The 25,030-nt window shown below is 57.5% G+C and overlaps 2 protein-coding genes across 3 annotated transcripts; one reads left to right on the top strand and one right to left on the bottom strand.

Moving 5' to 3' along the window:
- The first annotated feature begins 381 nt into the window (after positions 1–381).
- On the top strand, positions 382–9,538 carry LOC137448454 (uncharacterized). Its single transcript, XM_068152982.1, has 8 exons — positions 382–604; positions 1,044–2,111; positions 2,769–2,834; positions 4,045–4,145; positions 4,807–4,871; positions 6,296–6,447; positions 6,533–6,685; positions 8,995–9,538. Exons 1-8 carry the CDS (start codon positions 574–576, stop codon positions 9,300–9,302), a joined length of 1,944 nt encoding a protein of 647 aa, XP_068009083.1. The 5' UTR covers positions 382–573; the 3' UTR covers positions 9,303–9,538.
- A 4,436-nt stretch (positions 9,539–13,974) lies between these two features.
- Positions 13,975–24,043, bottom strand: TMEM17 (transmembrane protein 17). Of its 2 annotated transcripts, none has more exons than XM_068153008.1 (4): positions 23,919–24,043; positions 18,225–18,328; positions 16,689–16,802; positions 13,975–14,650 (listed from the first exon to the last, which is right to left on the bottom strand). In XM_068153008.1, the coding sequence occupies exons 1-4, from the start codon at positions 24,022–24,024 to the stop codon at positions 14,324–14,326; spliced, it is 651 nt and encodes a 216-aa protein (XP_068009109.1). In that variant the 5' UTR covers positions 24,025–24,043; the 3' UTR covers positions 13,975–14,323. The 2 variants fall into 2 exon arrangements, with proteins under 2 accessions (XP_068009109.1, XP_068009110.1); XM_068153009.1 differs by lacking the exon at positions 23,919–24,043 and adding an exon at positions 19,701–20,262.
- Positions 24,044–25,030: the final 987 nt, after the last annotated feature.

Genomic DNA, 25,030 nt, shown 5'->3' with positions numbered 1-25,030 from the left:
CTCAGGCCAAGGACAGGCACCTTGCTGGCTAGTGCAGGACAGGAGGTGATCTCCCCTTCCCCACCTTGCCAGCCAGCAGCAGCTTCTGAACCAGGCACAAATGAGGCTCCTGGATGCCTTGGGCCTGGGATGCATGAGCTGCTGCTGGGGGAGGTGGGTGGCCAGCAAGGAGAAACTGCAGCCCCAGTGAGCTCACAAGCTGGTGGTCCCTCTCCAGGCCCAAAGCCTGGTGTGGGGGTCCCTCAGCCTGAGGACCGTGCAAGCAGTGGCTCTGGTGTGGCTCCAGCTTCCCTGCCTGGCACCTGGGGAGCGAGGCAAGAGGAGCATGTGGTGCCAGGGCAGCATCAGGGCACAGGTGCTCATGGCAAACCGACTTCTGCCTCCACCCTTGGGGGGCTTCACCTGCAGAAAACCACTGAAGCTCCCCAGGTGGGTGCAGGAGAGGGGAGAAATGCCTCTGCCAGTGCTGCTCCTGCACAGCCTGGTCCTGCTGTGGCCCAGCAGGGGCAGACAGCGTGGAGAGGCCAAAAGCCTCTGGAGTCCTCTGATGATCCTGGATCCAGACCCTCCCAGATGCCAGGAGGACAGCAACAGAAGCATGCTGGTAGGTCCCCCAAGAGTTCCTCTCTTGGTGTAAGCTATCTTTGGAAGGCAGGAGTGCTTGGTGGGGTCAAGGGCAAGGCTGTCACCCACCTGCCTGGGCAGGGACAGGCTTCCAGCAAAGTGGTCTTGTTGGCCAAGCCTCTGTTGGCAGCAAACCCACATCACTGAGGGTGCTGGAGGCTGGGGTGGGGGCTGCAAAGGGCCAGACCCCTGTGAGGCAGCTGTGGCCTGGGCTCAGCTCTGATTGCAGAGCTCAGACAGGGTTCTGGGAGCCTCAAACTGTCAAAATCTTGCAGCAGGAGAGAGCCTGGGGCAGGACCTCTCCTGGGGCACGATGCCTGCTTTGGGGTGTGTGTGTGGGGAGTGTTGAAATTACCCCTCCCCAAATCAAATTGGTGTCTTCCAACCACTGACTGCAGCCTTCCTTTCTGCTGTGGCAGAGCTGGGAGCTCCCTGGGCAGTGCAGTACTCCCCTGCCAGGAGCTGCCACCTTGTCCTGGGCGGTGGCTCCGGGACCTTCTCCCTGCCGCCGCGCGCCGAGGCCGAGACCAACATCTGGTGCAACTGGACCATCCTGGGGGGCCCCCAGAAGCACCTCCTCGTCTACATCCAGGGATTCCAGGGCACTGATGGCTGTGCCAAGAACCAGGACAAGATCATCTTCCAGGGGGTGCTGTCCAGGGTGGAGACCCAAGCGGTCTATGCCTGCCACAACCGAGGTACTCTGATCTTCGCTACCCAAGCTGCCGCGCTCCACGTCGTGCTCCTGGCCTCCCTGCCCAGTCAGTATGGACATTTCAAAGGTCACTACTATGTCTTCAGAGACTCTGGCACCAGGGGCCTCTCCAGTGACACCATGGCCCCCCAGGAGCCTGCCCAGGAGGCCTCCAAGAGAGCAAGCTGGAGGATGGCAGTCACAAAAGATTGGTTGCCCACGTTGGGAGCATCTCCAGGCCCACCACGTGCACCTGCTGGTGGGAAGGTCCAGCCTGAGCTTGTGAGCCCCACTGAAGAGGCTCAGCACCCTCCTGGTCTCCTGGAACCTGCTCAGTCTGGTGCTAACCTCAGCAAGCTGGAGCTGGATGAGTGTGGTCGGCTGCAGGATGAGAGCGAGCTGGACAGGAGCCTTGAGGACCGTGGCAGTGAGGGAGCTGAAGGTGATGTCTTGGTGGGGTTGTCTCCAGCTCAGCAAGGTGCTGAGGTGCCTGCTCCAGAGCCTGCAGAGGCAGAGCTGGTGTCTGCTCTGCTGACCTGGTGCCCCCCAGCCAGTGTCCCCTGCCCATCGGTGCCCAGCAGCAGTGCAGATGTCTCGGCCACATCACCTGGCCTGGGTGAGGCCAGTGCCAGCCTGCTGGAGGAAGTGGCCTCTGCTGCACCTGGCACACAGACACCAGTGCTGGAAGAGCCACTGCTGACCAGGAGCACAAAACCTGCTCCTCTCTACCCTTCTCCTGCTGTGACTGCTGGAGGTGTGACCTCTCTGGGAGAGGGACCTGAAGAGCTCCTTGGTAAGGTGGTTTTGGGGCTGTCTGGGGCTGAACTGCTGTCCCACGCTGTGCACCATGCATCCCTAGGGCTGCAGAACTCTCTGAAGAGAGGTTTCATTTGCAGGCAGGGCTGCCACCTTCAGTTAGTCCATGTGGCAGCACTCCTGCAGCCAAGCAAAGTGGGGCTTGAGAGGGCAGAGGGTTACCTGCTCCAGCATCGACATCCAGGGCCTGCTGCTCCTCTTGACAAGGAGAGGCTGGTTCCTAATCCAACCTCATCACAGGATTGTCAGGGTTGGAAGGGACCTCAAGAATTATCCAGTTCCAATCCCCCTGCCACAGGCAGAGACACCTCACACTACAGCAGGTTGCTCACAGCCTGAAAAGCCTCCAGGCAGGAGGCTTCTACCACCTCCCTGGGCAACCTGTGCCAGTCTCTTACCACCCTCATGGGCAAGAACTTCTTCCTAACAGCCAGTCTGAATCTCCCCACTTCTAGTTTTGCTCCATTCCCCCTCAGCTCCAGTCTAACCCTGCCCTCATGGCCACAAGGTGCCAGACCAAGAGGAGGCTCTTCCTAACACCCAACCTGAATCACCTGAATGTACTTCCCCCCTGCCCCATCCCCTGTCCTTGCTGGTACACTGAGGCCAGCAGGCTGATCCTCTCCTTTGACAGATCTGCTGTCTGCCCTGGCCTCGCTGGAGAATGACACTGAGCTGCAAGCCCAGCACCATCCTGGAGGTGAGCCTGTGGAAGAACACTGCCCTGAGGCCAGGGTGCTGCTCACTGGGCTGTGCCAGGCTTGGGAAGGGGTGAGGAGGGCTTCTGAGCAGTGGAATCATAGAATGGTTTGGGCTGGAAAAGCTCTTCAAGATCATCCAGCCCAACCAGTCTCTAACTCTGCCAAGGCTAGGGCTGAACTAGTCAGGCCTAGTGTTCAGCACTGAGCTTTGGATGCTGCTCTTGCTGTAAGGTGAGGTCCAGTGTTCAGCACTGAGCTTTGGGCACTGCCCTTGCTGCAAGGTGAGGTCCAGTGTTCAGCACTGAGTTTTGGATGCTGTCCTTGCTGTAAGGTGAGGTCCAGTGTTCAGCACTGAGCTTTGGATGCTGCCCTTGCTGTAAGGTGAGGTCCAGTGTTCAGCACTGAGCTTTGGATGCTGCCCTTGCTGTAAGGTGAGGTCCAGTGTTCAGCACTGAGCTTTGGACACTGCCCTTGCTGTAAGGTGAGTTCCAGTGTTCAGCACTGAGCTTTGGACACTGCCCTTGCTGTAAGGTGAGGTCCAGTGCTCAGCACTGAGCTTTGGACACTGCCCTTGCTGTAAGGTGAGGTCCAGTGCTCAGCACTGAGCTTTGGACACTGCTCTCGCTGTAAGGTGAGGTCCAGTGCTCAGCACTGAGCTTTGGACACTGCTCTTGCTGCAAGGTGAGGTCCAGTGCTCAGCACTGAGCTTTGGCTTGTCCCTTCCTGTTGCTCCACAGCTCTCTTTGGCACAGGCTGCCTGGGGAGGTGGTGGAGATGCCGTCCCTGGAGGTGTTCCAGGCATTGATACCTGGGGATGTGGTGTGGTGGGCTGTGAATTCCTCCCCCACAAGATTAAATTTCCAGCCCAGCTCAGTTGGAAGCAAACAAAGCTTCATTTACCAGCAAAACTGCAATCTAAATATGAAATGCAATGAACATGGACAAAATATGTACAAATGTTCCTCTTTTCCAGCTGCAGTGATGGTTCTGTGCTCTGGGCTGGCTGATCTGGAAGGTTTTTTCCAGCTGTAGTGATGGTTCTGTGCTCTGGGCTGGTGCACAACCTCTGGGCATAACCCTGTGGCACCAGCTCACCCCAGCCTGTCCTCCTGCCCCCTCCTGTCCTCCTGCTGGTGCTTGAGGGTTGATTCTCTAAGGAGCCTGTGTCCTGTGGGCTCCTCCATGCCAGGCTCTCCTCTCTTCTGACAGATGTGCTGTTTGAAGTCACTGCTGAAATCAACCCCCAGGGCTGGATTCCTCCTGATGATAGGGAGCTCCAAAAAGGTCTCCTGGACTCCATGAAGAACTATGTAAGTAGGGCTTGGGAAGAGGGAGGAGAAAAGCCAATGTGATGGCTCAGCTCCTCAGCTGGAAGAGCCCATGGGGTGTGCCCTTCACTCCAGGGGCTGGCTGGTGCTGAGCTGCTGGTGCTGGCTGTCACCTGAGGTTAGCAGCGATGCCCTGGCAGGATGCCCGGCTGCAGCAGCTGGCACTTGGTGGCTGCAGCCCCTCCTAGCAGCTGAAAGCCACTGCAGAGACAGAGGTGTCACCAGGCGAGGGGGCAGCTCTGCAAGCAGGGCAGCTTGCAGCCAGGGCCTCAGAGAGGGCAGGTGCATGAGCAGCTGTGCCCAGGGCTGCCCCCAAGCTGCCTTTTGGGGTGCAGTCTGGAGCAGCATGGTTCAGCTTGGTGCTCAGCCCGGAGCTGCCATCCATCCACTGCTGCTCTTCCACGGCTGAGCACCCAAATGCTCAGCTGGGGCTCCTACTGCCCTCCCTTTCCCCAAATGGCCTTGTGCTGAGCTGAAGCTGAGGGAGAAAAGGCTCAGAGCAGTGAGCTGAGGGCCACCTCAGGCATCCCAAGTGGTTTGTGCCAGGGAAGAGCAAGGTGTGCAGGCAAAGGAACTGTTTGCTGCTCTGCTCCTGCCCGCCAAAGGTCAGCTCAGAGCTGCTGCTCATTCTGTTCCTTTGCAGATCCAGCAGAACCTGAAGCTTCCTGCCAAGAGAGTCAGTGAGGTCAAGTTAAAGGAGATCAAAAGGTAGGGTGAGGGCTGTGCTGATGGCTTGGCAGCTGGCTCTGCTGTGTAACCTGGCACCTTTCTTGGACAGTGGGGGCTTGGCTTCTCCTCCTTCCTCACATACTTCACTTTGCTCCTGTCCTGTGATCTCCAACTTGTACTGAAAGAAGGAGGGGAAAAAAACCCAAACAAACTGTGTCTTCTAGAGGAAAGCTGGTGAAAACTGGATGCCAAGTGCTGGCTAGGGCCTTTCTAGGTCTAAGAAGGATCTAAGCTCTGAGGAGTTTCTGGAGCTGCTCTCCTATGAGGACAGACTGAGAGAGTTGGGGTTGTGCAATCTGGAGAGGAGAAGGCTCCCAGGAGACCTTCTTGTGGCCTTGCAGTATCTGCAGGGGGCTCCAAGAAAGCTGGGGAGGGACTTTTGAGGGTGTCAGGGAGTGATAGGACTGGGGGGGATGGAGCAAAAGTAGGAGTGGGGAGATTCAGATTGGCTGTCAGGAAGAAGTTGTTGCCCATGAGGGTGGTGAGACACTGGCACAGGTTGCCCAGGGAGGTGGTGGAAGCCTCCTGCCTGGAGGTTTTTCAGGCCAGGCTGGCTGTGGCTGTGAGCAACCTGCTGTAGTGTGAGGTGTCCCTGCCCATGGCAGGGGGGTTGGAACTGGATGATCTTTGAGGTTTCTTCCAGCCCTAACAATTCTAGGGAAATGAGAATCCTCACCCCTGCCACAGTGTCTGCTGGAGGAAGCAGGGAGCTGTCAGAAGGGCCCTGCCACGCTGCCCAGGCTGGTGCAGGGCAGCAGATTCCTGCTGCAATTCACTTTCTGGGAGTGTCTGGGGACTGCAGCACAGCTTCCAGAGAGGAGGCTCTCCTGCTTCCCTTGGGCCAAGTGCAAAGCTGCCTCTCATCACAATCTAGAATCACAGACTGGGTTGGGTTGGAAGGGATCTTAAAGATCATCCAGTTCCCAACCCCTGCCGTGGGCAGGGACACCTCCCACCAGCCCAGCTTGCTCAAGGCCTCATCCAGCCTGGCCTTCAACACCTCCAGGGAGGAGGCAGCCACAGCCTCCCTGGGCAACCTGTGCCAGTGTCTCCCCACCCTCACTAGAAAGAATTTCTTCTTCATCTCCAGTCTCAATCTCTCTTCTCCCAGCTCAAAGCCATTGTCCCTTGTCCTGTCACCCCCAGCCCTTGTCAAAAGTCCCTCCCCAGCTTTCCTGTAGCCCTTTCGTGTACTGTAAGGCTGCTCTAAGATCTCCCTGGAGCCTTCTCTTCCCCAGGCTGATCAGCCCCAACTCTCCCAGCCTGTCCCCATAGGGGATGTTCTCCAGCCTGCAGCTGCACGGTGTGATAGGAACGAGGGGAAGGTCTAAGCGGGCTTCCAGCGCAGGGCTTGGCGGTGGTGCCTGCCTCTCCCCTCAGCCCGGGCTCTCCTCTGCCTGCAGGACCAGCGGTGCCAACCTGCTGCTGCGGCTCTGGCTGCAGCTGAAGGCGGAGGACCGGAACCTGTCTGCGCTGCTGCACTCTGAGCTGCAGCAGCTGCCGGGCGGCCGGGCAGGGCCGGAGGAGCCGCGGCTCGTCTCGCTGCTGGTCGAAGGTGGGAGCTTCCCTCTCCCCGGCTCCGAGCCCTTCCCTGCCGAGGCTCCGGGCCGGCTCACGGCTCCTCTTTGCCTGCCTTACAGACGTGGACGAGTGCGGCGCCGGCCCCAGCCTCTGCGGGGAGCGGGCAGAGTGCTTCAACCGCCCGGGCACCTACCTCTGCCGCTGCAGAGAGGGCTACGAGGACCGATCCCCCACCAAACCTGGCACCTCCTGCGTCCCTGCTCCCCGATCAGGTAGAGGGCACTGCAGCGGCTCTGCCGCTCCCCCGCCGGAGGTTTATCTCCCCTCTGCGAGCTGCCTGTGCAGCATCGGCTGTGCCGCAGGCTCCCGGGGCAGCAGTGCGCCAGGGGGAGCACAGGGGGGGAGCGGTTGGGAGATCACCTCCCGAGATCACAGCATCACGGAATTGTCAGGGCTGGAAGGGACCTCAAGGCTCAGCCAGTTCCAACCCCCCCTGCCATGGGCAGGGACACCTCACACTACAGCAGCTTGCTCACAGCCACAGCCAGCCTGGCCTGAAAAACCTCCAGGCAACCAGCACCAGAACAAGAGGACACAGTCTCAAGCTGCACCAGGGGAAGTTTAGGCTGGAGGTGAGGAGAAAGTTGTTCCCAGAAAGAGTTATTGGCCATTGGGATGTGCTGCCCAGGGAGGTGGTGGAGTCCCCATCCCCGGAGGTGTTCAAGAGGGGATTGGACGTGGCACTTGGAGCCATGGTTTAGTAGTCATGAAGTGTTGGGTGACAGGTTGGACTTGATGATCTCTGAGGTCTTTTCCAACCTTGATGATTCTATGATTCTATTCTGTGACCTCCAGGCAGGAGGCTTCCACCACCTCCCTGGGCAACCTGTGCCAGTGTCTCACCACCCTCATGGGCAAGAACTTCTTCCTAAGATCCAATCTGAATCTCCCCACTTCTGGTTTTGCTCCATTCCCCCCAGTCCTATCACTCCCTGACACCCTCAAAAGTCCCTCCCCAGTTTTCCTGTAGCCCCCTTCAGATAGTGCAAGGCCCCAAGGAGGACCTCCTGCATCCATCTCCTGGCCTTGGCTGCTTGGGTTTGTTGATACAAGCAGAGTGTGGCCAGGGCTGGTCCATGAGTTAAGCACTGCTGAAATTGTTGTGGTCCACAGACTTGGTCACTGCTCCAGGTGCAAGCCTGGTCACCCTCTGAGGTGCTCTGTAGCCTCCTTTGTCATGCTGTGTAGAACCTGATGAGAAAGATGTTGGTGGAGCCCAGTGCTCCTCTGACATGCTTGATGCAAGGCTAAGCAGATGGCAAGGAGGTGCTTGACTAGAATCAGAGCTGACTAACCCAGTCTTGCAGAGTGATGTGGCCTCCCAGCCTGGGAAACACACATGTCCTGCAATGTGTTCCCAGAACCCTGCTGCTGCTGCTGAGCCCTGCAGCACCAGGAGTTGCTCAAACCTCCACGTGAGCTTGCAGCCAAATTGCATTTCTCATCCCCCAACCCCACCTCCCAGCTCCAAAGGAGGGCAGCACTCCTGCAGGGTGAGCCTGTGCAGTCCTGGCTGGAGGTGGAGCTGCAGAGGGATCGTTTTGATACACAAGGAGTTGTCCCTCCTGGGTCAAGGAGAAGGTCTCTGCAGGTCACCTAGCCTGTATGTAAGCTGCAGGTGGCTTTGGCAGTGTCTTTTCTCTGCTGGGGCTCTCCCGGGGTAGCACCAGCCCTGTGCTATTCTTGGTCTAATGTGTGGCCAGCAGTGTGCCCAGGTGGCCAAGAGGCCAACCAGCAGCCTGGCCTGGATCAGCAGTGGTGTGGGCAGCAGGAGCAGGGCAGGGATTGTCCTCCTGCACTCAGCACTGGGGAGGCCACACCTGCAGTGCTGGGTGTTCAGTTTTGAGGCTCTCACTCCCAGAAGGACATTGAGGGGCTGGAGAGGGTCCAGAGAAGGACAAGGAAGCTGGGGAAGGGTCTGGAGAAGAGGGCTGGGGAGGAGCAGCTGAGGGAGCTGGGGGTGTTTAGTGTGGAGAAGAGGAGGCTGAGGGGAGACCTCATTCTCTCTGCAGCTCCCTGAGAGGAGGCTGGAGCCAGGTGGGGGTTGGGCTCTGCTCCCCAGTTAGAAGTGACAGGAGGAGAGGAAATGGCCTGAAGCTGCACCAGGGGAGGGTTAGGTTGGATATCAGGAACAATGTCTTTGCTGCAGGAGTGGTCAGGGATTGGCACAGGCTGCCCAGGGAGGTGGTGGAGTCCCCATCCCTGGAGGTGTTCCATGAAACCTGTGGCTGTGGCACTAGGGGCCATGGCTTAGTGGTCATGGTGGTGTTGGGTGGGTGGTTGGAGTGGATGATCCCTGAGAGCTTTTCCAACCCAGACAGTTCTGCTGTTCTTTTTCCTTGGGATGGAGGTTTGGGAGTGATGCTCAGCCCTGGAGGCCACTGTGAGGGTTTCTAGAAGGTGTCAGGGCAGGTGTTGACCCTACTGGGAGAGGGTACCAGGTCTCCCCCCGAGCCAGTTGTGCTGTGGGGCAGTGTGAGCAGAGCTGAGCAGAACAAGGCTGTGTCCCTTCTCTTCGCAGGGACCGGTTTCCTCCAGTACGCTGACATCCTGGTGGGGGCGGCCCTGGTGGCTGCCCTGGCAATGCTGGTGGCTGCTGGAGCCATGTGCAGGCAGAGGTGGAGCCGCAGGAGGAGCCCCAGCCCCGAGGAGCCGGCGGGCAGGGCTGAGGAGGAGCCGGCGCTGGAGCTGCCAGCCCTGGGGGAGTGCCTGCGCCTCGACCCCTTCCAGCTGAAGCTGCGGGCCAGGACCCCCGAGTGGCTGTGGGGGGCACGGACCCCCCCCGGCCAGGCCTGCCAGCTCTGTCTGGAGCAGTCCTCTCCACTCTGAGAGGACCATTGGGGACCTTTCCCAGCCCCTCTGTGGGCATGGTGACCTTCCAGGTGCCTTCTGCCTTCCCCAGCTGGCACAGGCTGCTGGCTGTGCCAACCTGCCTGCTGTGCTTGGGGGGCCTGGGGCATCCCCCCCAGAGTCTTCCTCAGCTTGTCATGTATTTATTTATCCTTGTTTTGCTCAGCTGAGGGAACAAAGCAGCTTCTCTTGCCTGACCCTGCTAGAGAGTTGTCCAGGACCGTGAAATTAAACCTCTTTGTGTTTTGTTTTAAAGAGGAAACCAGCTGGTTTGGTGCTGCTTCACTGAAGAAATCAAACCTCATCCTGCAAAGGTGCTCTTGGGGCTGCCTGAGGTGCAGAGCTCCGCAGGAAGCCCTGCAAGAAGCTCTGAGGAGCTGCAGGAGGCTGCTTCCAGGCTTGCTGACAGTCTCTGAGGGTGGGTAGGACAATCCTTGGGAGGGATCACAGCTCAGGGATCCCCTGTCCCTCAGCAAGGGGGATGGCATTGTTGGAGCTTGCATTGAATGCTGCTTGCTGAGCTGCTGGCTGCAAGATGCAGCTCCTCATAATTCACAGCTGTGTCCCCATCTTGGCCTGCAGCTGAAGGCTTGGCAAGTCTCTATTTCTCTAAGTTAGTGTTTTCCAGAAGGGAATCCCCTTCCCTCCTCGACTGACCTCTCTCCCTCCCTTGCCCCCCCCCCCCCCCCCCTTGTAACAATCCAGATTCACAGAATCGTTTGGGTTGGAAGGGATCTTAAAGATCATCCAGTCCCAACCCCCTGCCATGGGCAGGGACACCTTCCACCAGCCCAGCTGGCTCAAGGCCTCATCCAGCCTGGCCTTCAACACCTCCAGGGAGGAGGCAGCCACAGCCTCCCTGGGCAACCTGTGCCAGTGTCTCCCCACCCTCACTGGCAAGAATTTCTTCCTCATCTCCACTCTCAATCTCTCCTCTCCCAGCTCAAAGCCATTGTCTCTTGTCCTGTCCCTCCCAGCCCTTGTCAGAAATGCCTCCCCAGCTCTCCTGGAGCCCCTTCCTGTACTGGAAGGCTGCTCTGAGGTCTCCCTGGAGCCCCAACTCTCCCAGCCTGTCCCCACAGGAGAGGCTCTCCAGCCCGCTGAGCGCCTCCCCGTGTGAGCAGCACGACGGCAAACGCCCCACTAGAGGGCGCTGTCTGCCGCCAAACGCCCGGCGCAGGCTGCTGCCGCTGCAGGCTGAGCAGGGGCTGACAGCTGTGGGGCAGGGCTGCAGCTCTGGGAGGGTCCCGGAGCCAACCAGGACCAGATCGTGAAGCTCCCGCATGGACTTTGTGTGCTTGGTGAGCAGCTCTAGCCAAGGGGTGCTGAAGGAAGAGAGTTGGGGCTGTTTAGTTTGGAGAAGAGAAGGCTCCCAGGAGACCTTCTTGTGGCCTTGCAGCATCTGCAGGGGGCTCCAAGAGAGCTGGGGAGGGACTCTTGAGGGTGTCAGGGAGGGATAGGACTGGGGGGAATGGAGCAAAACTAGAAGTGGGGAGATTCAGATTGGATGTGAGGAAGAAGTTCTTGCCCATGAGGGTGGTGAGACACTGGCACAGGTTGCCCAGGGAGGTGGTGGAAGCCTCCTGCCTGGAGGTTTTTCAGGCCAGGCTGGCTGTGGCTGTGAGCAACCTGCTGTAGTGTGAGGTGTCCCTGCCCATGGCAGGGGGCTTGGAGCTGGCTGATCCTTGAGGTCCCTTCCAGCCCTGACAATTCTACAAAGGACACTTCTTGCATGGGTATGCCCAGCTCAGGGTGTGTGCTCCAGGGTGAGCTTCAGAGGGGCTGGAGAAGGGCTTGCTGAGGTTCCTGTAGGGAAGAGATGTTCTTCAGTGGCCTGGATGGAGTGAACCCTTAGCCATTTTGCTGATGGTACCAAACTGGGAGGAGTAGGTGACACCTCTCAGGCTATGCTGCTGTCCAGTCAGACCTGCACAGGCTGAGAGCTCGCTGCTCTCTGCAGCTCCCTGAAAGGAGGCTGGAGCCAGGTGAGGGTTGGGCTTTTTTCCCTAGGAACAAGTGACAGGAGGAGAGGAAATGGCCTCAGGTTGCCCCAGGGGAGGTTTAGGTTGGAGATAAGAAGAAATGTCTTGTCCAAAAGGGTTCTCAAAGCCTGGCAGAGGCTGCCCAGGGAGGTGGTCGAATGCCCATCCCTGGAGGTGTTTGAGAGAGGCAGAGCTGTGGTGCTGAGGGCCATGGCTCAGCCCCAGCCTTGGCAGAGTTAGAGAATGGCTGGGCTGGGTGAGCTGAAAGGGATGTCCCAAGCCAGTGCAGGAATCAGTGACTCTATGGCTGTCCCTGGTTTGCAGTGGCAGAGCAGTGCCCCAAGCACTCTGCAGTGTCCCTAACCATCCTGACTGTCCAGCTGTGAAGGACAGGAGGTCACTGAGTTAGTTCTAACAGTTCAAGCCTTTTGTGGCTCTCACCTGAGAGAGAAGATGCTCTTCCCATGGCTTTAGGTTTAATTCTTCACCAGTTTCTGCTTGCAATAGGCCAACATACATTTTGGAGTGCCCACATCCTTTGCAGGAGACCAATCCAGGGCAGACAGCTTTGGAGAATGAAAAGGTACATGGGGACAGTGATAAAACTCAATTGCTGATCAATAGCTAAAGGGTGAGTGGCAGGAAGCAGGAGCCAGACTCTTCTCAGTGGTGCCCAGAGACAGGACAAGGGGCAGTGGGCACTGACTGGAAGCCAGGAGGTGCCACATGAGCAGAAGGAACAAATTCTTCCCTGTGAGGGTGGCAGAGCACTGGGACAGGCTGCCCAGAGAGGCTGTGGAGTCTCCATCTCTGGAGGCATTCCAGACCCACCTGGATGTGTTCCTGGGGGGGTGGTGTTTCCTCTCCTCCTACTCTGCCCTGCTGAGGCCTCATTTGGACTCCTGGGTCCAGTTCTGGACTTTCCAGTTGAAGAGAGACAGGGAACTACTGGGGGGAGTGCAGTGGAGGGACACAAAGCTGCTGAGGAGCCTGGAGCAGCTCTGTGAGCAGTAAAGGCTGAGAGCCCTGGGCCTGTTGAGGATCCCCAGAGTGGATCTGCTTAATGCTCAGCAAGAGCTAGAGGCTGGGGGGCAAGAGGCTGGGGCTAGGCTCTTGCCAGTGGTGCCCAGGGACAGGACAGGGACACAAACTGGAACCCAAAAGGTTTCACTTGAACTTAATGGAACTCTTCTCTGCTGTGAGGTGGTGGAGCAGGCTGCCCAGAGAGGCTGTGGAGTCTCCATCTCTGGAGGCTTTCCAGACCCACCTGGATGTGTTCCTGTGTGACTGACTCTGGGTGCCCCTGCTCTGGCAGGGGGCTTGGACTGGATGATCTCCAGAGGCCCCTTCCAATCCCTGCCAGGCTGTAGCTGTGCAGTTGCCCAGAGTGCTGCCCTGGGGGAGGATGCCCCCAGTCTCTCCCTTAGATGGGGATGAGCTGCACCCTTAGCAGGAGACCAAGCCAGGGCAGACAGCTTACACCCCACCTGCTTGCTCTGGTTTTGCATTCAGATGAATGCAGTGGTAGCATGAAGGTAGGCTGGACACAGAGGTGCAGCTCAAGCTCCTGTCACAGGTGGTGCCCACACCAGGCTGGGCTGTGCCCAGCTGGCTGCCATCCAGCACTGAAAACACCAGCAGCTGGCTGCCTGACTGCCTGCCAGCCACACAGCCTGCAACAGTGGCAGCTGGCATGTGGGAAGACTGCAAACACCAACCAAGCCCTCCTTGGAGCCCTGCTGAGCCTTCAGCTTCTTCCCAACCCCCTTTTGGCAGGAGGCAGGGGTCAGAGCAGTGCCACTGCCCTCTGAACTTCCATGGCACTAGCACCCACCCCACTGAGCAGGCTGCCAAAGCTGTGCCCAGCAACTGGCTTTGCTGAAGGGGGAAGCACCTCTTGGCACAGAAGGTGAGAATGTGCCAGGCAAGGAGCAGAGAGCGCTGTGCTCCCTGGCACTCCTGGACCTGTGAAGGGCATTTGCTAACACACAACTGCAGCTGTGCTGAGAAATGTGGGGTGCCCCATGGCACCCAGTCCTGCTGGGCTGCCTGGCTGCAGGTGCTGGGATCACAGAGTGGTCTGGGCTGGATGGGACCTCCAAAGCTCATCCAATCCAACCCCCCTGCACTCAGCAGGGACATCCCCAACTAGATCAGGTTGCCCAGAGCCCTGTCCAGCCTCATCTTGAACACCTCAACTGCCTCCCTGGGCAACCTGTGGCAGTGTTCCAGCAGCCTCCTGGTGCAGAACTTGTTCCTCACATCCAATCTCAATCTGCTCTGCTCTAGTTTGGAGCCATTGTCCCTGGTCCTGTCCCTGCAGGCCTTTGCAAACAGTCCCTCTGCAGCCTTCTTGTAGCCCCCTTCAGGTACTGGCAGGCAGCTCTAAGGTCTCCCTGGAGCCTTCTCCTCTCCAAGCTGAACACCCCCAGCTCCCTTAGCCTGTCCCCATAGCAGAGGTGCTCCAACCCCCTGTTCATTTCCCTGGCCTCCTCTGGTCCCACTCCCTCAGCTCTATGTCCTTCCTGCGCTGAGGACTCCAGAGCTGGCCATGAGGTTCTGTGTTGTTTTGAGCTTAGGGCCTTTTTGTTTTGCCTCCCTGAGGTACCAGACATTAAAGCTGTGCAACAGCTCTGGCAGAGCAGAGAGAAAGCTGTCACCAACAGAGATAAAGAGCAGGGGTAGAAGATTTATTGTAACCAAACCCATTCTGTGCAAATGGGGGGTGGGGGGGGGAAGAGGTTTCTGCTGTGTCTGAGAAACACTGCAGGACTTTGTGCAACCTGACCCCCCCCATACACACACATCTGCTCTACACAGCAGCAACCCAGAGAGTCCACTCAACCCACTGCTGCCATTGGCTTCAATCTTCCTTGCAGCCTGGAGCTCCAGTCTCTGAGGTTTCATCCTGGCTCTTCAGCAAGGCCTACTTTGGAAGGTCTCTGAAGCAGGAGGGTTAAAGAAGGACCCAACAAAACACAGCAGCAGGAGGCCTCTGTGTGTTGGCTCCTCGAGCCCTCAGGTGTGTGATGCCCAGCCAGCACTGGGGCCTCTAGCACCCAGGGGAGCTGCTCTGCTTGCTCTGCCCAGGCTGGAAGGAGCAGGCCCAGGCTGTTCCTCCAGCAGGTCAAACTCCACCAGGCGGAAGTGAGCTGTCAGCTTGTTCACCATTCTCTTCAGGGTGACAAAGGTGGTGAGGACTTGGAAGATAAGGAAGAGGGCAAAGATGCCGTGGAGGGCACGCTCCAGGGGCTGGTTCTTCAGGTCTTCATGGAATAACAGGAAGAGAATGAGAGGCAGCTGCAGGAGGAGACTGAGGAGCCAAAACCCAGCCAGCTCAGGCACCTAGCACAGGGAGAGAGTAGCTGTGAAGAAGTGGCAGTTGGAGGTAACAGCCCCAAATCTTGTGGATAAATCCCACATCCTTAGCTTGCCAAAGGCCAGCAGAGAGTGGGGCAGGGCACACCAGGGGGGTACTATTTGCACACACTCTGGTTTTAACCAGGCCTGGTTCGTTCAGAGGTTTGTGGAATGGGTTGGGTTGGAAGGGACCTCAAAGATCATCCAGTCCCAACCCCCTGCCATGTGCAGGGACACCTCCCACCAGCCCAGCTGGCTCAAGGCCTCATCCAGCCTGGCCTTACACACCTCCAGGGAGGAGGCAGCCGCAGCCTGCCTGGGCAACCTGTGCCAGTGTCTCCCCACCCTCTCTCTCCAGAATTTCCTCCTCATCCCCAGTCTCAATCTGCCCTCCTCGAGCTTCAATCCATTGCCCCTTGTCCTGTCACTCCCAGCCCTTGTCAGCTGTCCCTTCCCAGCTGCTTGAGCTGTCCTCCTGGCTCAGCTGAACCTTGCCTGCTTGCTTTCTTCTCAAGCATGCAGACAAGAGCAGGGGTTTGTTGACTGGGGAGGAACAATCTCACCTTTCACTTAATGCCAGGGTTGGTGTTTGACCCTGACACAGTTTGACTGGTCAGCTGTAAAAACAGATTGAAGCTTTCAGCTGGGCTTCCAGGCATCTCCAGGACTGACAAAGCAGTTTGGGGGAGCAAGAGGGCACTCTGCTGAGGGACAGTGGCTTGGAGCACACACAATTAAGGGGAAGCTGATGCCAAGTGAACAGAAGATGCAGAGTGTACTCAAGAGAAATAAATACCTCCTCAAATGGAACCTGTGAGGTGGAACAGGTAGAGGGCATTTTATTGGTACTAAACTCCAATCACATCCTGGGCTGCATCCAAAGCAGTGGTGCCAGCAGAGCTAGAGAGGTGATTCTGCCTCTTTGCTCTGCTCTGGGGAGACCTCACCTGCAGGGCTGTGTGCAGCTATGGAGCCCTCAACGCAGGAAGGACATGGAGCTGATGGAGAGGGGACAGAGAAGGCTATGCAAGTGAACAGGGGGTTGGAGCAGCTCTGCTATGAGGACAGGCTGAAGGAACAGGGGGTGCTCAGCCTGAAGAAGAGAAGGCTCCAGGGAGACCTCAGAGCAGCCTTCCAGTACCTGAAGCGGGCTACAGGAAGGATGGAGAGAGACTGTTCCCAAAGGCCTGCAGGGACAGGACCAGGGGCAGTGGCTTCAAACTAGAGCAGAGCAGATTGAGATTGGATGTGAGGAACAAGTTCTGCACAAGGAGGCTGCTGGAACACTGCAGCAGCTTGCCCAGGGAGGTGGTTGAGGCCCCATGCCTGGAGATATTCAAGGTGAGGCTGGGCAGGGCTCTGGGCAACCTGATCTAGTGCAGGGTATTCCTGCTGAGTGCAGAGGGGTTGGAGTGGATGAGCCTTGGAGGTCCCTTCCAGCCCAGACCATTCTGTGCTGCTGTGATTAACACCCCTGGAACAGCCAGGCTGCATTGTGATGGTTGATCTGATGCTAGAACTCCTCACTGATGTGTAGCTGTGGAAGCAATGTTTGAAATCCTGGTCTGCAGGAGCTTCATTCTACATTCCCAATAGCTTTCAGTGGGTTGGGTATTGACCTAACAGCTTCCAGGATGGGAAATTCCAGCGTGGTGGTACTGGAAGAACGCTGCAGACACCACCCATCAGTGCAGAGGGGTTGGAGTGGATGAGCCTTGGAGGTCCCTTCCAGCCCAGACCATTCTGTGCTGCTGTGACTAACACCCCTGGAACAGCCAGGCTGCATTGTGATGGTTGATCTGATGCTAGAAGAGCTTCATTCTACATTCCCAATAGCTTTCAGTGGGTTGGGTATTGACCTAACAGCTTCCAGGATGGGAAATTCCAGCATGGTGGTACTGGAAGAACGCTGCAGACACCACCCATCAGTGCAGAGGGGTTGGAGTGGGTGAGCTTTGGAGGTGCCTCCTGGCCTGGCCCACTCTATGATCCCAGAGCTGACTGCAGGCAGGGGGTCACCTACCTTCTCCTGCAGATTGCCCATGTAGCCCAGGTAGAGCCGGATGGCCTCTATCCCAGAGCCCAGCAGCACGGCGGTGACCAGGATGAACTTGCAGTACTCTGGCAAGGCTTGGTACTAGAGAGACAAAAAGAGAGCTCCTGCTGGGCTCTTCCCCAACAGGCTGCTTGGGATTGGCAGGCTAGAGTTGGGGTTCAAATACTCTTCCAACCTCCAGTTTCAAGGCATTCCCAAGGCCATCTAATAATCATTGAGTCATTAAGGTTGGAAAACATCTTTAAGAGCATCCAGCCCAACCATGACATAGAATCAACCAGGGTGGAAAAGACCTCAGAGGTCATTGAGTCCAACCTATTACCTAATCCCTAACACCTCCTGACAGCTAAACCATGGCTCCAAGTGCCACATCCAAGCCTGTTTTGAACACCTCCCCAGCTGCCAAGACCACTAAACCACATCCTGAAGCACCACATCCACAGCTTTTTGATCACCTCCAGGGGTGGTGACTCCACCACCACCTCCCTGAGCAGCCTGTGCCAGTCCTTCACCACTCTCTCAGGAAAGAAATTTTTCCTCATCTCCAAGCTAACCCTCCCCTGGCACCATTCCAGGCCATTTCCTCCCATCCTGAAGCTGGTTACTTGGGAGAAGAGACCAACCCCAGCCTCTCTCCAGCCTCCTTTCAGGGACCTGTAGACAGCAGTAAGATCTTCTCCAGACTAACCAACCCCAGCTGCCTCAGCCTCTCCTCATATGATGCCCTCCAAACCCCTCTCCAGCCTCCTTGCTCTCCTCTGGACACCCTCCAGCTCCTCAATGGCTTTCCTGTGCTGTGGTGCCCAGAACTGAACCCAGTGCTCAAGCTGTGGCCTCACCAGGGCACCATCACTGCCCTGCTCCTGCTGGCCACTGCTTTGGTCCAGGCTGGGATGCTGGTGGCCTTCTTGGCCACCTGGGCACACTGCTGGCTCATGTTCAGCCAACTGTGCACCAGCAATCCCCAGATCCTTTTCCACCAGGCTGCTTTCCAGCCACTCTGCCCCAAGCCTGGAGTGTTCATGGGGTTGTTGTGACCCAAGTGCAGGACCTGGCACTTGGCCTTGTTAAACCTCATCCCTTTGACCTCAGCCCATGGATTCAACCTCTCCAGATCTCCCTGCAGACCCTTTCTACCTTTGAGCAGATCAAGCCTGCTGCTGAGTTTAGTGTCATCTGCACACTTGCTGGTGGTGCCCTGGATCCCCTCACCCCAATCATTAATGCAGACACTAAACAGACCTGGTTCCACCACCGAGCCCTGGGGGACACTGCTTGTGACCAGCCACCAGCTGCATTTAACTCCATTGATCAAAACCCCTGGGGCCTGGCCTCCAGCCAGTTTTTAACCCAGCAGAGAGCCCACCACCTGTCCATGCCATGGGCCACAAGGTTCTCAGGGTGAATAACCCCTAAGCCCAGTGAGCTCTGCCTCAGTACCAGGAGGTGCTTGGTCAGGACCACATCCACCTTTGCAAACCACCCCTTTCCTGCTGGACTCACCTTCAGGCAGAGCATCACCACTGTGCTGAGCCACCAGAAAGGGAAGTAATAAACATTGAAGTAGAGGGCCATCTGCAGAGGCAAACTGGAGAGGATTTCATTACCTGGAGAGAGAGAGAGAGAGAGAGAGAGAGAAGTGTTCATCACTTCCCTTTCATACATAGGATAGGAAGAGACTGCTCCATCTTAGCCTCAAGCAGGGCATTGACACTTCCCTGTCAAACTAAACACCCAAGAGAAAACAAAACAACCAAAGAAATACTTCTTAGCCTACCTTGCCTCACACCATCTCCCAGCACCTAACCCAGGACACACAACTCTCATCACTCAGTCCTGTGCTCGAGCTGAGTGTCTGACTGGTGACTACCTGCTGGCTTATTCCACAGTCTCTGCCTGGTTAAGACTTAGCTCAAGCAGTGCAGGAAGAGCCAGGGCTCATGTCACTGCTGCTCCTAAGAGAATGGCCAAAGTTTGCAGGATCACACTTATTCTGAAGGGGATCCCCCTGGGTGAGGACTTGGGAGCTAGAGAGCAGGTCTGCTCTGCTCTCTCAGCACTTCCAGTCCCTGTTGAGGCAGGCATTTGGATGGCAGAGATGCTGCAAGGAGGCAGCCAGCCTGGTTTTTTAAGGAGACACAAGGAGAGCTCTCACCACTTGGTGTTTCTGCTTTTCTTCCCTTCCACAACCTCATCTTGTACCTTGCAGTGTGGAATCCAGATGCAGATAACCCTCCCCCAGTCAACACCACCCTAGTCAGGCCCTGTGGGAATCTGCCTCCTGCTTGTGGCAGCTGGAGAGCTGTGGGTGCCTTGCTGCTCTGCAGACTACCTGGAGGGGTTTCAGAGGGCACCAGAGAACTTAGGGTCACAGGAAGGGCTGCTGGAGACCTGTGGCAGAGCTTCTCCTGAGCACTTTTGAGGACAGTGACCTTTCACTTTTGCTCCAAATCCCTTTCAAAGCAGACAATTTCAAATCCATGGCAAACTAAAAGCTTCCCTTTGAGGTCTGGAGAGGAGGAGATGCATTGCTACCCTACAGAGGAGCACAAGAGGCTGAATTCTAACAGGCAGGCAGTAAATCCACTCTTTAGGGTTTAACAGCAGACCTACCAGGCTAGAGTTCAGGAAAAACAGGGCAGGGGCATTCTATGGGAATAACTCATCTGGAATGGGGGAAGCTTTATTGCCAGCCTCTGGTTAGCTGAGTGCAACACACACACACACACACACACTCCTGCAGGTGCCACCACTCTCCCTGCTCTCATGTTTCCCCCAAATGAAGTGGGAGCAGGAACATCTTCACTTGGCCCTGTGTGAGAACCACTGTGACCTCCTGGGCTGCATTCAGGTCCTGTGCCCCTGCCTGCCACAGTGGTGACCACTGCAAATCAGTCTAACCAGTCACTCAAGTGCCTCACTGCCAGCCTCTCTTCTGGCATTGCCTCCTCCTCTTCTGTCTTCCAACCACTCTCATACCTGTCTTTGTTCCATCCCAGTCTGGCATCCCTGTTTCCAGTCCAGCCAGAGGTAGCCTGGTACAGCCTGGTCCAGAAGTCTTTTCTGCCAGCTGCAGAGGGATTCATGGTAGCTACTAGACTAGGCAGGAAGGGAGGGGATTTGGGAACACAGCTGGGACAGAACTTAAGGGTAGGTAAGGTGTGCAAGGCAGGGACTTGTTGTACTGAAACAGAAGGTGCAAGACAACCAGTATAAATACTCTGCTTTAATCATCCAGGTTTTGAGCATCAACACTTTCTGACATCTCCAAACCCAGTTCTACTACCTGCCTAAACCTGTTCCAGCTGCCCTGAGGAGCAGCTCTCTTAAATGCCAGGAGGACTTTGGAGGGGGCACCAAGATCCAACTCTAAACCATTGGTTTACCCTTCAAGAAACCATGAGCACCTAATTGCAGGCATGGCTCTGCCTTCTTGATCTATAGGATGAAGATTCAATGGCTCATGGCCAGAAAACCAGAGAAGCCAAGAGCTCTGCTTCCAGTGGGGATGCCCCCACACACTAGTGGTGTGCCCCAAGGATCAGTGCTGGGCTCTGTGCTCTTTAACATCTTTATTGATGATCTGGATGAGGGCATTGAGTCCATCATCAGTAAATTTGCTGACGACACCAAGCTGGGGGCAGGAGTTGATCTGCTGGAGGGTAGAGAGGCTTTGCAGAGGGACCTGGACAGGCCGGACAGATGGGCAGAATCCAACGGCATGAGATTGAACACATCCAAGTGCCGGGTTCTGCACATTGGCCACAACAAACCCATGCAGTGCTACAGGCTGGGGTCAGAGTGGCTGGAGAGCAGCCAGGCAGAGAGGGACCTGGGGGTGCTGGTCGATGGTAGGCTGAACATGAGCCTGCAGTGTGCCCAGGCAGCCAAGAGGGCCAATGGCATCCTGGCCTGCATCAGGAACAGTGTGGCCAGCAGGAGCAGGGAGGTCATTCTGCCCCTGTACACTGCACTGGTTAGGCCACACCTGGAGTACTGTGTCCAGTTCTGGGCCCCTCAGTTTAGGAAGGAGGTTGACTTGCTGGAAGGTGTCCAGAGAAGGGCAACAAAGTTAGTGAGGGGTTTGGAACACAGCCCTGTAAGGAGAGGCTGAGGGAGCTGGGGTTGCTTAGCCTGGAGAAGAGGAGACTCAGGGGTGACCTTATTGCTCTCTACAACTACCTGAAGGGAGGTTGTAGACAGGCAGAGGTTGGTCTCTTCTCCCAGGCACCCAGTACCAGAACAAGAGGACACAGTCTCAGGCTGCACCAGGGGAGGTTCAGGTTGGATGTTAGGAAGAAGTTCTACACAGAGAGAGTGATTGCCCATTGGGATGGGCTGCCCGGGGAGGTGGTGGAGTCGCCGTCATTGGAGCTGTTCAGGAGGAGACTTGATGGGGTGCTTGGTGCCATGGGTTAGCTGTTTGGGTGGGTTGGATTGGTTGATGGGTTGGACACGATGATCTTGAAGGTCTCTTCCAACCTGGTTTGGTTTATTCTAATAAAGGTTTATTCTAAAGGCTTCCCTGACATGAGCCTGGGAGGTTTTAACTTCTGCTCCAGGGTTAAAAGTCTGCTCCAGATGAAGGTTTTGCAATGTAAGCCAATTCTAATGAATCTTTCTAGCCCTAAAGTGAACTAAAGCTTATTTTCTGGCATGGTGAACATCAGTAAGAGCAAGGGCAGGGTCCTGTACCTGGGTCAAAACAATCTTCAGCATCAAGACAGGCTGGAGCAGGGGGTGACAGAAAACAGGCCTGAGGAAAAGGACTTGGGGGTGCTGGTGGGGGAGAAGTTGGACAGGAGCAGGCAGTGTGAGCCAATGTCAGCCTGGGCTGCATCCAAAGAACCACTGCCAGCAGATCCAGAGAGGTGATTCTGACACTTTGCTCTGGGGAGACCTCACCTGCTGCAGCTAGGGAGCCCTCAACACAGGACGGACATGGACCTGATGGAGAGGGGCCAGAGGAGGCCATGAAAATGATCAGAGGTCTGGAAAGCCTTTGCTGTGGGGACAGGCTGAGGGAGCTGGGGGTGTTCAGCCTGGAAAAAAGAAGGCTCTGAGCAGACCTTTGAGTTGCCTGGCAGTACCTGAAGGGGCTACAAGAAGGCTGCAGAGGGAATGACCCCAAAGGCCTGCAGGGACAGGACCAGGGACAGTGGCTTCAAACTAGAGCAGAGCAGATTGAGATTGGATGTGAGGAACAAGTTCTGCACCAGGAGGCTGCTGGAACACTGCAGCAGCTTGCCCAGGGAGGTGGTTGAGGCCCCATGCCTGGAGATACTCAAGGTGAGGCTGGACAGGGCTCTGGGCAACCTGATCTAGTGGAGGATGTCCCTGCTGAGTGCAGGGGGTTGGAGTGGATGAGCCTTGGAGGTTCCTTCCAGCCCAGACCATGCTGTGCTGCTGTGACTAACACCCCTGGAACAGCCAGGCTGCATTGTGATGGTTGATCTGATGCTAGAACTCCGCACTGATGTGTAGCTGTGGAAGCAATGTTTGAAATCCTGGTCTGCAAGAGCTTCATTCTACATTCCCAACAGCTTTCAATGGGCTGGGTATTGACCTAACAGCTTCCAGGATAGGAAATTCCAGCGTGGTGGTACTGGAAGAACATTCCAGACACCATCTAGTCCATCCAGAGACCATCTGGTCCAAACCTCCTGCCAAAGCAAAGTCACCCACAGTATGTTGCACAGGAACATTGGCTGGAGAGTTGGGCAGGGAGAGTTGAATGAAACCCAACAAGGGCAAGGGGAGAGTCTTGCAACTGGAAAAGAACAACCCCAGGGACCAGGACAGGCTGGGAATTGAGCTGCTGGAGCAGTGAAAGGGAAAGGGACGTGGAAGTCCTGGTGGATGGGAGGTTGACCATGAGCCAGCAATGTGCTCTGGTGACCAACAAGGCCAAGGGAACCCTGGGGTGGATTAGAAGGGCTGTGATGGGTAGGTTGAGAGAGGTTCTCCTGCCCCTCTGCTCTGCCCTGTTGAGGCCACATCTGGAATATTGTGTCCAGCTCTGGGCCCTCAGCTCAAGAAGGACCTCAGGGAACTGCTTTAGAGTCCAGAGGAGAGCCACAAAGATGCTGCAGGCAGTGGAACATCTTCCTTAGGAGGAGAGCCTAAGGGCTCTGTAGCTTGCAGAGGAGGAGCCTGGGGGTGAGACCTCACTGCAGGTGATCAAGATGTGCAGGGTGAGTGCCCAGAGGCTGGAGCCAGGCTCTGCTGGGTGATGCCCAATGCCAGCACAAGGGGCAGTGGTGGAAGCTGAGGCAGAGGAAGCTCCATGGAAACAGGAGGAAGAATTTTGTCACTGTGAGGGTGACAGAGCCCTGGAGCAGGCTGCCCAGGGGGGTTGTGGAGTCTCCCTCTCTGGGGATATTCCAGCCTCACCTGGCTGTGTTCCTGTGTGCCCTGCCCTGGGTGTCCCTGCTCTGGCAGGGGGGTTGGGCTGGATGCTCTCTGGAGGTCCCTTCCAGCCCCTGGCACTCTGTGAACACATCCAGGTGGGTTTGGAATCTCTCCAGAGCAGGAGACTCCACAACCTCTCTGGGCAAGCTGTCGCAGGGCTCCAGCAGCCTCACAGAGAAGAAGTTTTCCTTCACGTTGAAGAGAGAGCTCAGTGTGTCCACCGCCCCTTGTCCCGGCCCTGGGCACCCCTGCGAGGCGCCCGGGGGCAGCCTCCTCACCGCCGCCCCTCAGCTCCTGCTGAGGCGCCCGGGGGCAGCCACCGCCACCCCTCAGCTCCTGCTGAGCAGCGCTCAGATGCCGCGGGGGCTGCCCTTCCGCAGGCTCAACAGCCGCAGGGCTCTCAGCCTCTCCTCCTCACAGAGCCGCTCCGGGCCCCTCGGCAGCTCCGCAGTCTCCTCTGGACTCCCTGCAGCCCTTCCCTGTCTCTCTCGCCTCCGGGGCCCCTTCATCTGGAGGAGAGCAACGGAGCCCCGGGACCAGCCTGCCGACCACGGCGGGTGGGGAGCGAGGCGGCCACCCCTGCCGACGGCACGGCTCTGCCCGAGGGAGAGCGAAGAGACCGCGCCGCCACCGCTGCGGCCGCCACCGCCGCTGCCCTCACGGCCCTCCGCGCCGGGCCCCGCCCCAGCGGCCGCCTCGCCGCCGCCATCTTCGCACGCAGGCCGCGCCGCCGCCGCCGCCATGTTTGTTGCTGGCGCGCTGCCCGCCGAGCCGCTGACGCTTTACCTGCGTGCTCGGCCGGGCGCCGCGGGCCGCCAGCGCCGTGGCTGTCGGTGAAGACGCTGCGGCTGAAGGAGCCCAGCCGCCTCCGCAGGGGCTCGGGCAGCGACATGCTGCTGCGGCCGGGGGTGGGGGGAGGAGGGGGGAAGGGGGACGGGACGCGCAGGCGCCGGGGGTGGGCGGAGCGGGCGGCGGGGGCTGGCTGCTGGCTGCTGGTGCTGGCTGCTGGCCGGGCGCGGGCTGCGCTCGCAGCGTCGCAGGGGCCGTGAGGCTCTGAGGTCACCGAGTCCAGGCTCTGACCTAACACCACCACACCGGCCAGACCATGTCACTGAGTGCCACATCCAATCTTTCCTTAAACACCCCCAGGGATGGCAACTCCCTGGGCAGTCCATCCCAGTGTCTGATTCCCCTCTCCCTCAGGAACTGCTTCTTAACCTCCAACCTAACCCTCCCCTGGGGCAGCTTCAGGCCATGCCCTCTCATCCTGTCACAAGTTGCCTGGGAGCAGAGCCTGACCCCCACCTGACTACAACTTCCCTTCAGGTAGTTGTAGAGAGTGATAAGGTCCCCCCTGAGCCTCCTATTCTCCAGGCTGAACACCCCCAGCTCCCTCAGCCTCTCCTCATCAGCCTTTCCCTCCAGCCCCCTCCCCAGTCTGGTCTCTCTCTGGACCTGCTCCAGCACCTCAGTATCCTTCCTGAAGTGAGGGCCCAGAGCTGCAGACAGCACTCAAGGTAAGGCCTCTCCAGTGCTGAGCACAGGGCAGAATTCCATCCCTACTGCTGCTGGCCACACTGTTCCTGATCCAGGCCAGGATGCCAGTGGCCCTCCCTGCCCCCCAGGCACACTGCTGGCTCCTGTCCAGCCTCCACCCAGCTGGAGGGCTGCGGATTGAAGCCTGTGCCGGTGCTGGGGAAGCAAGAAGGGTGTCAGGGCTCTGGGTTGGAAGGGACCTCCAAAGCTCATCCACTCCAACCCCCTGCACTCAGCAGGGACATCCTGCACTAGATCAGGTTCCCCAGAGCCCTGTCCAGCCTCACCTTGAATATCTCCAGGGATGAGGCCTCAGCCACCTCCCTGGGCAACCTGCTGCAGTGTTCCAGCAGCCTCCTGGT

This window comes from Melanerpes formicivorus, unplaced genomic scaffold, assembly GCF_026170545.1.
Source record: "Melanerpes formicivorus ecotype bairdi unplaced genomic scaffold, bMelFor1.0.p_v2 SCAF_25, whole genome shotgun sequence".
In the NCBI taxonomy this organism is placed as follows: domain Eukaryota; kingdom Metazoa; phylum Chordata; class Aves; order Piciformes; family Picidae; genus Melanerpes; species Melanerpes formicivorus.
The sequence above is the reverse complement of the archived record's forward strand: the minus strand, read 5'-3'. Positions and strand labels throughout refer to the sequence as shown.